General features: G+C 49.5%; 2 protein-coding genes and 1 non-coding gene across 3 annotated transcripts; 2 read left to right on the forward strand and 1 right to left on the reverse strand.

The window, feature by feature from the left end:
- On the forward strand, nucleotides 301-3924 carry LOC8080181 (G-type lectin S-receptor-like serine/threonine-protein kinase At1g34300). Its single transcript, XM_002463516.2, has one exon. It carries the CDS (start codon nucleotides 871-873, stop codon nucleotides 3445-3447), a length of 2577 nt encoding a protein of 858 aa, XP_002463561.1. The 5' UTR covers nucleotides 301-870; the 3' UTR covers nucleotides 3448-3924.
- TRNAQ-UUG lies at nucleotides 4428-4499 on the forward strand. The gene has a single exon. It is a non-coding gene; the product is annotated as a tRNA-Gln (tRNA).
- LOC8079659 lies at nucleotides 4626-9533 on the reverse strand. The gene is made up of 10 exons (XM_002466088.2): nucleotides 9093-9533; nucleotides 8859-8979; nucleotides 8404-8489; nucleotides 7748-8159; nucleotides 7550-7650; nucleotides 7400-7466; nucleotides 6913-7140; nucleotides 5927-6367; nucleotides 5592-5664; nucleotides 4626-5361 (listed from the first exon to the last, which is right to left on the reverse strand). The coding sequence occupies exons 1-10, from the start codon at nucleotides 9470-9472 to the stop codon at nucleotides 5117-5119; spliced, it is 2154 nt and encodes a 717-aa protein (XP_002466133.1). The 5' UTR covers nucleotides 9473-9533; the 3' UTR covers nucleotides 4626-5116.

Here is a 13667-nt window from a genome sequence, read left to right on the forward strand (position 1 = left end):
GAAACTCGTCAGCAGCTGGAAGGAAGCTGCAGCAGTCAAGTCAACCATGACATGAGCCATCCCGGTAAAAACTAAGGCCTTGTTTACTTTTCAGAAAAATTTGCAAAATTTTTCACATTCCCTGTCACATCGAATCTTTAGACGTATGCATTGAGTATTAAATATAGACGAAAATAAAAACTAATTGCACAGTTTGGTCGAAATTGACGAGACGAATCTTTTCAGTCTAGTTAGTCCATGATTGGACAATATTTGTCAAATACAAACGAAAGTGCTACAGTGTCCATTTCCCAAAATTTTTCGGAACTAAACAAGGCCTAAAAAGAAGCATGGCTTAATGGACTGTCAACGCTGTCGACAACGAACGGGAGGTTTGATCTCACATTTTGACCCGACAATTATGCCGTTCCTCTGTTGTGTTGTTTCTACGGGAGTCCTAGTAATTTCAGTTGTGGTTTTCTTCGAGTGTGCGTCACTGTCAGTCAGTCACTAGCGCTCTACTACACGCTTGGACATTTTCCAAGCTCCATCTATGGACTATTGGTAGCCTCACTTCTACCAGTATACAATTTTCTTCTCTGTCTCGCCCGGTCCCGGTCTCCTCCCCTGCCTGTTCTACCACTACCAGTCCTCCCACATCCTTCCTCCCCCTCTTGCCAAGACCAAGATTCACGCGAAATAAACCTTACAATTGCAGAGGAGAAGAGAAGACGCCATGGCACATGCGAGAAGGTGGAGCTGCGGTTGGCTGCCTTGATGACTAGCTAGCTGCCTCTCCGTCTGCCATCGGCCATCTCCATCGGAGAAACACAAAGGATTAAACGAATCAGAGGAGCCAGACGCCCCCCCGAATCGCCGGAAAAGATCAAGATGCGGCCTTTGCGGCGAAGCTCCGGGGATCTTGCGGCCTTCGGCTGCTGCCTCTTCCTCCTCCTCCCGCTGCTGTCCCGCGGCGCCGACATGCCGGTGGGTTCGACCCTGTCGCCGGGCAACTCGGCGACGTGGACGTCGCCCAACAGCACCTTCTCGCTCGGCTTCACGGCGTCCGCGTCCTCCCCGTCGCTCTTCGTCGCCGCCATCTCCTACGCCGGCGGAGTGCCCGTCTGGTCCGCGGGCGATGGCGCCGCCGTTGACTCGAGGGGCTCGCTCCGCCTCTCGTCCAACGGCGACCTCCAGCTCGTCAACGGCTCCGGTACCGTGCTCTGGTCGACCAACACGGGGGGTCAGAACGTGTCCGCCGCGGCCGTCCAGGAGAGCGGCAACCTCGTGCTCAAGGACTCCCGCGGCGCCACGCTGTGGCAGTCGTTCGACCACCCCACCGACACGGTGGTGATGTCGCAGAACTTCACCTCCGGGATGAACCTCACCTCGGGCTCCTACGTCTTCTCCGTCGACAAGGCCACGGGCAACCTCACGCTCCGGTGGACCAGCGCCGCCACCACCGTCACCTACTTCAACAAGGGGTACAACACCTCCTTCACGGGGAACAAGACGCTGACCTCGCCCACGCTCACGATGCAGACCAACGGCATCGTCTCCCTCACCGACGGCACCCTCACCTCCCCCGTCGTCGTCGCCTACAGCAGCAACTACGGCGAGAGCGGCGACATGATGCGGTTCGTCCGCCTCGACGCGGACGGCAACTTCCGCGCCTACAGCGCCGCCCGGGGCAGCAACACCGCCACGGAGCAGTGGTCGGCGGTGGCGGACCAGTGCCAGGTGTTCGGCTACTGCGGCAACATGGGCGTGTGCAGCTACAACGGCACGGCGCCGGTGTGCGGGTGCCCGTCGCAGAACTTCCAGCTCACCGACGCTTCCAAGCCGCGCGGCGGGTGCACGCGCAAGGCCGACCTCGCCAGCTGCCCCGGCAACTCCACCATGCTCCAGCTCGACAACACGCAGTTCCTCACCTACCCGCCGGAGATCACCACGGAGCAGTTCTTCGTCGGAATCACCGCCTGCCGCCTCAACTGCCTCTCGGGAAGCTCCTGCGTCGCGTCCACCGCGCTCTCCGACGGCTCGGGCCTCTGCTTCCTCAAGGTCTCCAACTTCGTGAGCGGCTACCAGTCGGCCGCGCTGCCCAGCACGTCTTTCGTCAAGGTCTGCTACCCGCCGCAGCCCAACCCGGTCCCGGGCAGCACCACAGGCGCGCCGTCGCGGGGCGGCCCCGGCGTCCGCGCCTGGGTCGTCGCGGTCGTGGTCCTGGCCGTGGTCTCCGGTCTGGTGCTCTGCGAGTGGGCGCTCTGGTGGTTCTTCTGCCGGCACAGCCCCAAGTTCGGTCCGGCGTCGGCGCAGTACGCGCTGCTGGAGTACGCGTCGGGCGCGCCGGTGCAGTTCTCGTACCGCGAGATGCAGCGGTCCACCAAGGGGTTCAAGGAGAAGCTGGGCGCCGGCGGGTTCGGCGCCGTGTACCGCGGCGTGCTGGCGAACCGGACGGTGGTGGCGGTGAAGCAGCTGGAGGGGATCGAGCAGGGGGAGAAGCAGTTCCGGATGGAGGTGGCCACCATCAGCAGCACGCACCACCTCAACCTGGTCCGCCTCATCGGCTTCTGCTCCGAGGGCCGGCACCGGCTGCTGGTGTACGAGTTCATGAAGAACGGGTCGCTGGACGCGTTCCTCTTCGGCGGCGACCGCGACGCGCCGCCGCCGGGCGGGAAGATGCCGTGGCCGACGCGGTTCGCGGTGGCCGTCGGCACGGCACGGGGCATCACGTACCTGCACGAGGAGTGCCGCGACTGCATCGTGCACTGCGACATCAAGCCCGAGAACATCCTCCTGGACGAGCACTTCAACGCCAAGGTGTCCGACTTCGGGCTGGCCAAGCTGGTGAACCCCAAGGACCACCGCCACCGGACGCTCACCAGCGTGCGCGGCACCAGGGGTTACCTGGCGCCGGAGTGGCTCGCCAACCTGCCGATCACGGCCAAGTCCGACGTGTACAGCTACGGGATGGTGCTGCTGGAGACCGTCAGTGGCCGCCGCAACTTCGACGTGTCGGAGGAGACCGGCAGGAAGAAGTTCTCGGTGTGGGCGTACGAGGAGTACGAGAGGGGAAACCTCGCCGGCATCGTCGACAGGAGGCTCCCCGCGGAGGACCTCGACATGGCGCAGGTGGAGCGCGCTGTGCAGGTGAGCTTCTGGTGCATCCAGGAGCAGCCGGCGCAGCGCCCGTCCATGGGGAAGGTGGTGCAGATGCTGGAAGGGGTCATGGAGCTGGAGAGGCCGCCGCCCCCGAAGTCGTCCGACAGTTTTCTGAGCACCACCACGGCCACCAGTGCCGTCAGCTCCAGCATGGTCTCGACGGTCGTCTCGTCGGGGGCTCCGGTCGCGCCCGCGCCATCGCCCACCCTGGAGCAGGAGATGGCGCTGGGCCGCTCCGAGTCGGCCAGGAACCGTGAGCGCGTGTCGCGGCAGCTGCTGTCGCCGCAGCCGTACATGACGATGTGAAAAGGCGCGTGTGCGTCATCCTCATCCGATCCATGGCAGAGATCATCATCATCCGGCGAACTGGATAGCAAAGCAAAATGATCACACGCAGGCATCCATTCCCAGGAAGAGGAAAATGTACAGATTTGTAGAGCGGTTAGGGAATCGACGATATGATTTGCTCTAAGCTCTGGCTGGCGAACCTTGGCGGCAGAACAAACTGATCTTTCACTGGTACTGTGGCTTCCATATGGCAATACTATGTAATTGTAAGCTTCAAATTCAGATCGAGCTTGATGTTGAGCAATGCAATTTGTACAAAATAACCGGCATATTTTAGTATGGACTGTTTGTTTCAAAAACTGATGCAGTAGTTTTTTTAATAACAATTTTGTTTACCTCATCAAGGGAAGTTCAGAGCAGCTCTTGAGGCAAATAGATTGTATCATAAATAAATTCATAATAATAATGCGGAGCTGTTAGAGAGTTTGACTATCAGTACTGAATATTGTTGCACTTCTCCTTTTTGTTTTTCTAGAGAAAAACTGTTTTGGGTCTCCTGTGTTTCTCGTCTCATCAGTCACTACTCACCAGTCGCCACACTGCCAGGGGATCATTCAGCGAAACATCTCGGTCAGCTTCTGTGCGGTTCAATGCTAGGGGGATCAAGATGCATCTTGCGCCAAGTTGTCAAAGCAAGTGGCTTGGCCTGGCCACTTGCTTTTCAGATCGAACCCTAATTCAGGGCTACGATCTGATTGGAACGTACTGCAAACTGCCAAGCCATTGGCCAAAGACCAATAGAGTACGCTGGCGTGTTTAATTCAGATTCAGATAGGGAAAGAGTAGGTCTGGTGCATTTGCCATTTGGTAATTTCAGAGTCCTTGCTCTGCGCACGTGCTCTGAGAAATGTTGTCTCGCCCAACAAACAAACAGGAATGTTCATTTCGCCACCCAGGTTTCTAACTTATAAATTAAAGTTAACTTAAATGACAGAAATGGTTCCATAGTGTAGTGGTTAGCACTCCAGACTTTGAATCTGGCGACCTGGGTTCGAATCCCGGTGGGACCTTTTAATTTCCCATTAATTTTTTTTTGGTCTTTAAAATTCACGTTCTGATTAGCTGGTTTCTCATACAGACCCGCCATGCTACTAGCCAAATTAGCACCAAAAAAAATTGACACATTAAGACCAATGTAATGTAATGTAAAACGTGCCGACTGAAACTGCTACTGGATGGTAACCTTCTCTTTTCCGTGTCAAAACAAAAGGGCCAGGTCAACTTACATCATCACTAACAAAGTAGGCGACCAAACTGTGAAGTGTCAACACCACAGTTTAACCCAGCGATGACCACCTGCTTTGAAAGGCAAGGCTGACTCAAACACGAAATTGCACACCCGTTCTGCGTTTAGTGGCTAGACTTTGTCAAATCCACGGATCAATTTGACCGCAACAAAGCTGTTAGTATTGTCAACAGTTCTAGATACGCAGTAGCCAAGAGTCGTGATTACTGACACAAGAAAACCTGTTGCCTGCTGGTGGCTTGCCTTCAGGGTTGGCCGGTGTATCGCACTTTTCTGTACACAATTTGCGGGGTCTTTTGTCGGAATGCTTCCAGATCACCTCCGAAGAAGGGAAAGAGTTGAGCTAATAATGAGAGACCATATCTTTTGTTCAAAGCTAATCTAGTATTCCACCCAGTTGACATCCAAATCCTTCAGCTTCAGGAGCCATTTCTGGGCATCTGGGGAAACATTGCCTTTATCAGGTTTCACCCCGTGCTTCTTTGTCATCTCAGATGGGGATTCAGACCGGCTCTCGTCATCCAAGTCGCCTTGCCTTCTAGGACGTCTTAGTTTAAGAGAGAGAAGGCGTGAAACCTCCTGCACCCCACCCCATTTTTCCAATGCCCGAGCAATGTCGTAACGACCTACCAACAGAGCATGAAAATCATTTCAAAAGCCAGACAAGGAAACTTCATGACACGACACCAATCTAACTTGCACATCTAACCTGACAACAGGAGCCAATTTTCTGTTTTTCATGTAATGATGGTATAAAGCTAAAGACATTTGTGCTAAAATGGATAAAACAGCAGCATGAAAGTGCCACAATACTTTTTTTTAAAAAAAAAAATCAACAATGGGCTACAGATAATACCTGCCCTCTCAAAAGATTTTCTACTTGGCATATAAGAAGGATCCATCCCCCAACTTTTCTGGAACCGGCTGATCTGTATATAGTGATCAGATGCTGATGTCAGAAGTTGAAGAAAAATGTTGAATACAGCATATGACGTTATAAAATTCAATGGATATAGTCACCGAGTGCTAGCTTTCATTCATACTAGAAATATAAGGGGACAGTTTTAACTCTGTTTGCAATATATGGTGCAAAACTATTCAAAGAGTAAAAACATGGTTATACCTGTATTCTTGTGCTAGAATGGATATCTGATAAGCACAGAGGAGGGAGCTAAAGATATATAGTGTTACCTCTTCTTGCAAGTTCTCCAGATTATCCCAATAGCCTCTTGGTTTTCGATTTTTGTAAGAAAGAGAAAGGTTCATTATGCTGGCAATCTTCCGGAACCCACCCATTCGTGTTATTGCCTTCTCGATATCCACCCTTCCATGAGACCGGAGATGCTTTCTCTTAGGCATGAAACCATACTGACCATATTCTGCAATGAAATTCTCAAGCTCTGATTTTAGGACCTCAATGTCCTTTTGCAACCCTGGGACTTTTGGTCTCTGCTTCATGGTACTGGATGAGCAAGACACAGATGCTTGCTCAGATTGCCTGCTTTCAGCATGATAAGCATCTGGGTCTATGGACACATCAGAATGAGCTGTGGAGTTGCTACCCTTGGCTCCAGCCTTTTCAATATAATCACGGATTGCACACAAGTTTGATGGAAGATCTTCATATATGACCTGTAACAGATTGATGAAAATGAACAGTCTGCTTTACTATCTCTAAAGACATTAAACTTTATCAAAGCATTCAGCTGAAATAATCATCAAGGCACCACATATAATTAATCCAAGTAAGAGCACAAAAAAATCAGCCTATTGTCAAAAGCAAGTAAAAAATGTCAGAAACCATGATAAAAACTTTTGGTGTCCTAACTGCTACAGAATGTAGTCACCTGGAATTTGAAGAGCTGAAGATACAACATGACTTGTAAAACAAATGCTGTTAAAATAGCTTCAAGTTTTTAATTTGAATATTTGAGAAGCGTAAGCCACCAAGAAAATGGAAAACCGATCCCTATTAGGTTCTTTAGAGATAATTAAGTTTAAACCAACCAAATACGAAAATTTAACTATACTAAGCTTATACCATTTGAGAAGGCATGAAGTATATACCCATTACCATGCAAAGCACTTTACAGTGTGCACATAAAAGCCTACTTTAACCATCTTAAGCTAACAAGTGAAATGTTATATGAATTAAAGAAAATGCATATGTGGCTTACCTCTTCAAGGATAGACTCAGAGAGAAAGGTGTCCCTATGCATCTTAGTCTCAACCATGTACTTCAACAGGGTGTGCTGATCCCCAAGTTGTTCTAAGCGCCATTTCCCTTTAAACGAGTAAAAATCACCCTCAACTTGTTCAAACCTGATCTCTTGCTCAAATTTTTCACGAAGATCCATAACAACACGGGCATGAAGGACCATATACAGCAGGCCTTTGCAACCCTCCTAGAAAAACGATTGCAAAAGATATAATGCTTGAAAAAGGAAACGAAGACTATCAGACTGAATATACAGAACTTTCTTTCAGATGAGCACCATGAAAACAATCGAGTGAACCGAAACCAGGATGCAAGAGAAAACTGTGTATGACTTGAGGACTTTTTTATGCTGTGTAGTAAAAAAAAGGACAACCTAAGCCTACTTCATATGTTCTAGTAAAAACAGTTAACCACAAAATATGACAGAAGAGAACCACATATTCTACCTGCATTATGCGGACCTTGTTATTATCACGAAGAACAATCCTACTGATAGCCAGGTTTGGTACGAATCTATCAAATGATTTTTGTTAGATCATACCTGTAATAAAATAAGAATGTGAACTCAAAAGAATGTAGAAGATAGAACTACTTACTCGGGCAAATTCTCATATGCTGTGAGAACATTCCATACCTCCCGAACTGGTGCTTTCACAGTGATACTAGCAAAAACACACCTATGAGCCCCCTCATGTTCCTTCATGCACACGTATCACAAGATAAGACAAAACTTTAATGCCCTTCCCTTGATGGCTAAGAATCCAATAAGTAATGATATAAGTTTAGTAAATTACCAACATGCCATCAAATCTTCGAAGATGGATCTCATCTACCACGCAAGGCCTATCAATTCTGCATACATTTCCATATACACCCCATTTGCTAATCAATTCAGAAGCAGGTGATGGAAGCACACTGTTAACACCAGAAGTGGGAGGTGCTTCTTTAAATTTACTAGAAGAAGTATCAACTGTCCTACTACGGAAGTTATCAAGCTGAGAAGAAGTAGATGATGGCTTCAAGTCCTCAACAGAGAATTTTCTCGAACCACAACTTTGATTTTCCAGATAAATCTTTTCAGCTCTACAAGCCAAGGCACCAAGATTTACAGGAAGATCTGACCTTATAATCTTTTCAAGAAATATAGCCGGGAAGTTAAATCTTGGTATCACATTAACTTCATACAGCAAAACTGCACTAGAGGACCTGATAGCAGACAAAAGCAAAATAGGGCATATTAGACTTAATCTTTTTTTTCGCTCACAAGAAGTAGGAGAGCTTCACGGGGTTGAAAAGATAAGCTAGTGATGAACTTAAGCTGGATGTTCATCAAAAGAAAATCAATAATAAGGTAGTATACTACTATATAAGATACATATATTTATGTCTTTATTGGTTTACCTCCCATCCCACTTATCTGAGCAAAGAAAAATGATCACCAGATGCATACCTTGGACCAGATCTTATGGACCATTTTCCTTCAAACTTCTTGAAGTCACCATCTACCATCGAGAAATGGAGTTCTCGCCCATTAATCTGAAAGCATAATCATGAACGAATAATCAAGTAAGGCAATATAACTTAATATAGAATAGAAAATGGAGGAGATCCATCATCGTTTTTCAGATTTGCTAAATCTAACTCATACAACTAAGAAATATATCAGAGAGAAACACAATAGCGTAGCTCCACAGCAAGAAGAACAACACATGCTGCAAAAACATAAATGTTGCATTCACACTCTCGTGGACTGGCCAACTGATCATCCACTAGTACTTTTCAGTGGCATTTCACATAATGACATAACATTGTCGCCTTGTCGGTGATGTCAAATGTTGGATACTCCAAAACTGTTCCATTGCAATTTAGCAGTTATAATGGAAGTCAATCTGCGACAGCACGTACGGAGTCATGGATTTCCTGGAGATCCAACACGACACGCGCCTCAATGTGCCAGTACAACGCTTGCTGCAGGCCTCTCTGCTCCAGCCATATCCGCCCTTCATGCGGGCACGGAATCGTCCCACTGCAAGCAGGCACGAACAAAATCACCCCACCTTCAGAATGCGGGCTTGATGAGGGCACCATCAGTGCAATCACAGCTCAGAAGCGACAAATCGAGACGAGAAAAATGCAGACCTCTGGACGAGGTTGGGGATGAAGTCGGCGAGGCGCTCGTAGTCGGTGATGACCTGCCAGAGGGTGTCGACGTCGGCGGCCACAGGCACGGACGCGAGCACCCGCCGCTCCCGCCACGACACCACGTCGACGTCGCACTTGACGCCGCGCGCCGACGCGGGGGACCCGGCCTCCGACGCGCCCGCGCGTCCTCCGTGGTAGTGCTGGTGGTCGGCGCCCCAGTGGTCCCCTGTGGCGGCCGCGGCCGAGGCGGCGACGGAGCGCCCGGAAGGGGCCCGCGAGAGCGCGGCCGGCGCGGAACGGAGAGCCCCGCGCGCGCGAGGGCTAGGGCTCGGGATCCCCGGGAGGAAGGAGGCGGTGGGCGAGGCGAGAGCTCTCATCGCTCGTGCGCTCGAGTCGAGCGGGAGAGTGTACTTGCCCACTGGGAGTCGTGTCGAGGAAGGAGACGGAGACGCGCGTGGTGACCGGAGCCGTTGCCTCTGGCTCTCGCTGTCTCGAAGGACCGCCGGAGTCTCTGCTGAGTGGGACCAGTGGTATGGTCCCACGTGTCGGTGGCGTGGCTTGGGTCGACGGCGACGAGCGATTGTTTCTGTTGCGACGGTGAGAGGCGAGCGGGGGATGTGTGGCGGGAAGGCGAGGTGGCACCGTAGCCACTCGTGGCGCGTGGGGACGGGCCCCACGTGTCAGTATTGTCAAGTTGGATGAATCTTCTGTGGGGTTGGGATGTCAGTGCGTGTGCAGTCCAGGCTCCCATGTGTGGTGACTGGTGAGCGGGCAGCGGGCCGACGTGGCCCGTCCTGCGCCTCCCGCGCGGCGAAATCTTGGTTTTTTTTGAGAGGATGCGGCGAAATCTTGGGCCCAGTTAGCAAAATGTTGGTAATACTTTTGTTTTTATTTGACAAATATTATTTAATTATAGATTAGCTAAACTTAAAATATTTATCTCATAATTTACAGGCAAACTGTATAATTAGTTTTTGTTTTCATTTATATTTAATGCTTCATGCATATACCGTAAGATTCGATGTGATGAGAAAACTTAAAATTTTTTGAAAACTAAACAAGGCCTTAGTTCACCCCAAAAACAAAAAAACTTTTCAAAATTCTTCGTCACATCGAATCTTGCGGTACATGCATGGTGCATTAAATATAGATGAAAACAAAAACTAATTGTACAGTTTACAGGTAAATCGCGAGATAAATCTTTTGAGCTTAGTTACTCCAAACAATATTTGCTAAATAAAAACGATAATGCTACAGTATCCGAAATCCAAACGACCAGGCCCAGTCGCTGCTTAGCACGCAATGGACCGACCGACGGACATCGGGCTGGGTCGTCCAGTTGCAAACATAAACCGGCCAAATCTGGAGGCCCAGCCAAAACAATTCTACACCGCAAGTTAAAATTGAGCAGAAAAAATATACTAAACAATGTTCAATATCATCTAGTACTATATTTAAAATTATAAAATACTGAACAATATTGAAACGTGAAAACTGAACGATACTGAATTCTGTTGTGTGCCTTGTGTGTGCATAGTACTCCGTGCTAATTATTGCTTGTAATAATGGAAAAACACACATTTGAGCCTAATAAAATGGAAACTCTCAGAAAATACAGAACAAACTGAGGCCTTGTTTAGTTCCCGAAATTATGGGCCGAAATGCAAAAAATTTTGCAATTTGGCCTTTTGGAAGTAAACGAGCCCGAAATTTTTTGGGCCAATTTCGCAGGCCGAAACGGCGGCTCTAGCAGCCCAATTCCAGGGCGCGGTCGTTCTTTACCCGGGCGCCGCGTGAAACCCTAACCCGGCCGCATTCGCCCACCCGCCGCGCACACCGCCCGCCGCGACGCTCTCCTCTCTCGCGTTCCTTCCCTCCGCCGCCGCGACGCTCTCCTCTCCCCCCGTTCCTTCCCTCCGCCGCCGCGAGGCTATCCTCTCCCTCCGCCGCGACGCTCTCCCCTCCCTGCTGCACTCATCGACGCCCAAACATCCACGGCCGCCCGCGAGCGGTGTTTTACGCGGCCACCCGCACGAACCCTAGCCCTGCTCTCCTCCGTCGCGTCCGTGCTCCACCAGTAGATCCACCCTTCTCGTGTACTCTCCTCTCCTGTTCCTTGCGAACCATGGCCGGGCATGGCAGCGGCGGCTTCGACGGCGACCAGGGTGCCTTCAACCGGAGCCACAACAGTGGATCTGGGGCCGGCGGCGTGACGCGGGACTTCTGGGACTCCTCCGGTCCAAGCCCCTTCGGCTCAGGCGCTGGTTCAAGCTCGTACCCGAACCCGCACCTAGGGTTCGACGGCCTGGACATCAACGCTGGCGAGGAATGGGCGCCAGAAGACGTGGACGACTACGCCGAGCATCTCCGCGGCAGCAGGGACCTCATGCCGCCTCCCGTTCGAGCTCCGTCGGTCGGCGGTTCGCGGCGTCCGTTGTTCCACCCGCCTCGGCAAGCGCCATCAACCGAGCCTTCACCCGACGACGGCTTCGGCGGCCGGCTGTCGCCTGACGGGGGCAGCAACCCCCGATCTGCACGCACGCCATCACGAGGCCGAGGACGCGGTCACCGCGCACACGCATCGGCCGGGAAGGTACAAAACACCCTGCCCCATCTTTCTAAATGTTCCATGTTGTATACTAGTAGTAGTAGGAAACGCGCGGCCCTGCGCGCGATCAGTAAATGTTTGTTGAACTTTGCTTGAAAATGATGTACATGTCCTGGGTGTGGATATACGTGTAGATATTTCTGTGCATATGAAAACATCATTATTCACACAGATTAGTATACACGGTTTTCATAGTCAAAAGCCGCAGGCCTGAGAGACTGTATGATGTCAGATATGAGGAAATCCTCAAAGATTGTATGATGGCAGCATTGTAGTTAATTACAAAATATGGGGGCTGCAGTACTTTCAGGCAATGCTTTTGTTGTATTGTGTTCCTTAACAAAGACGAAAGGACAATCTTAACGGAAGATCATACAGAGAATGATTTATTTTTGTTTACCTCCCAGTCTGAGATGTGCAACCATTTCAGAGTCTTAGATTTGCAATCATCTTGCCAGTCATGAGTTCTCTTGCTTAAGTTTATCATCATGAGCATTCCGGATCAAGTCTTAGACCTGGAAAAATAAAAGAGAGCATGCAACATTCTGCCTAAGATAAAACTTAAGATAGACCATTCATTATAAAATTCTATATATATTGTGTCGAGTTCAGGATGACATATTAATGAACCAATATTTTAAATTCAGAGGAATTACCCTTGGGACAAAATTTCCCATTTTATCTCTTAGCTTCAAATGCAAGATAAAAACAAAAGCAAATAGGTGACATTAGTAGTTACCTGTTTTGTCACCTGTTTTTGTTGTGTTGCCTGACATCCATTTATGTCCACCAATATTTGCGGTGTGTTGAATTTTATTAGTTATCCCATATGTTTCTAATGAAATAGCAAATGTAAGAATTCAGCGACTATCTACAAGTTGTGAGTTAGCACAAACTTTTGATAATTGATAGGCGTCGCGTTTACATTTGTATAGGTGAATAGGTTCCTTTTTCTCTTGCTGTATTCATGGCTGAGTGAACTGATGCCACTGTGCATGTCGAGTTGTACTATAGGTTCCTTCATTCATGTTATATAAAATTTCCCCCGATCTGCACAGTGCATGTTGAATTTGCCGTCATAGTCTTCTGCAATTATGACATTACGTTATTCATGTTATATATAATTTGTGCTCTCGGTTATCACGGTTTAGGTCCACAAGAGCAAAGCAAATTGGACAACCGATAACCTAACGAAGTACTGCGAATGCTATGTTCTAGAGATGCACTATGGGAATTGCCCTGGAGGCCAAATGAACAAATTTGGGTGGAAGGGGTTGAGCAGTAGGTACTATGCTGCCACAGGTTTGCTGCATGATAGGGAACAATTGCAGGGCAAGCAGAGGACCCTTAAGAAGCTGTGGAGGTTCTGTAACCTTGCACGTACTCACACTGGAGTTAACATAGATGCTGACGGGTTCATCCAGGCTACAGACAAGTGGTGGAACGACAACGCTACAGTATGTGTGTCATGGACTATACATTGGAATTCACTTATACAGCTCCAACAATATGTAACTGTTGCACTGCCTGCAGGAATCCGAGTTCATGAAGATTAGGTCAACTGGACTGCCTCCGTACTTAGATCAGCTTGATCAGATGTTTGCCGGGAACACAGTGGACGGCTCCTCATCGTACGTTCCAGCTGCTGGTCCAACAACTGAAGTCCAAGAAGTTTCATCTGATGACGAAGGAGCAGATGAGGAGGACACCCGTACCCCTATGAGCCTTGGGACCAAAAGGACAGGAAGCACTAGCACAACTGCAACGAGCCCCAACAAGAAGACCAAGAACACATACGCGAGGGTCATGAACCAGCACATGAACTCGCATTTGGAGCTTGCTAGAGAGAGGCTGGAGGTTCACAAGAATGCCCTTCAGAAAAAAGCACATGACAAGGACGCCGCAAGGACATCTGTGAACTGGAAAATAGCTGAGTGCTCTAGGATTGCTGAGCATGAGCTTGG

This window comes from Sorghum bicolor, chromosome 1, assembly GCF_000003195.3.
Source record: "Sorghum bicolor cultivar BTx623 chromosome 1, Sorghum_bicolor_NCBIv3, whole genome shotgun sequence".
NCBI lineage: Eukaryota > Viridiplantae > Streptophyta > Magnoliopsida > Poales > Poaceae > Sorghum > Sorghum bicolor.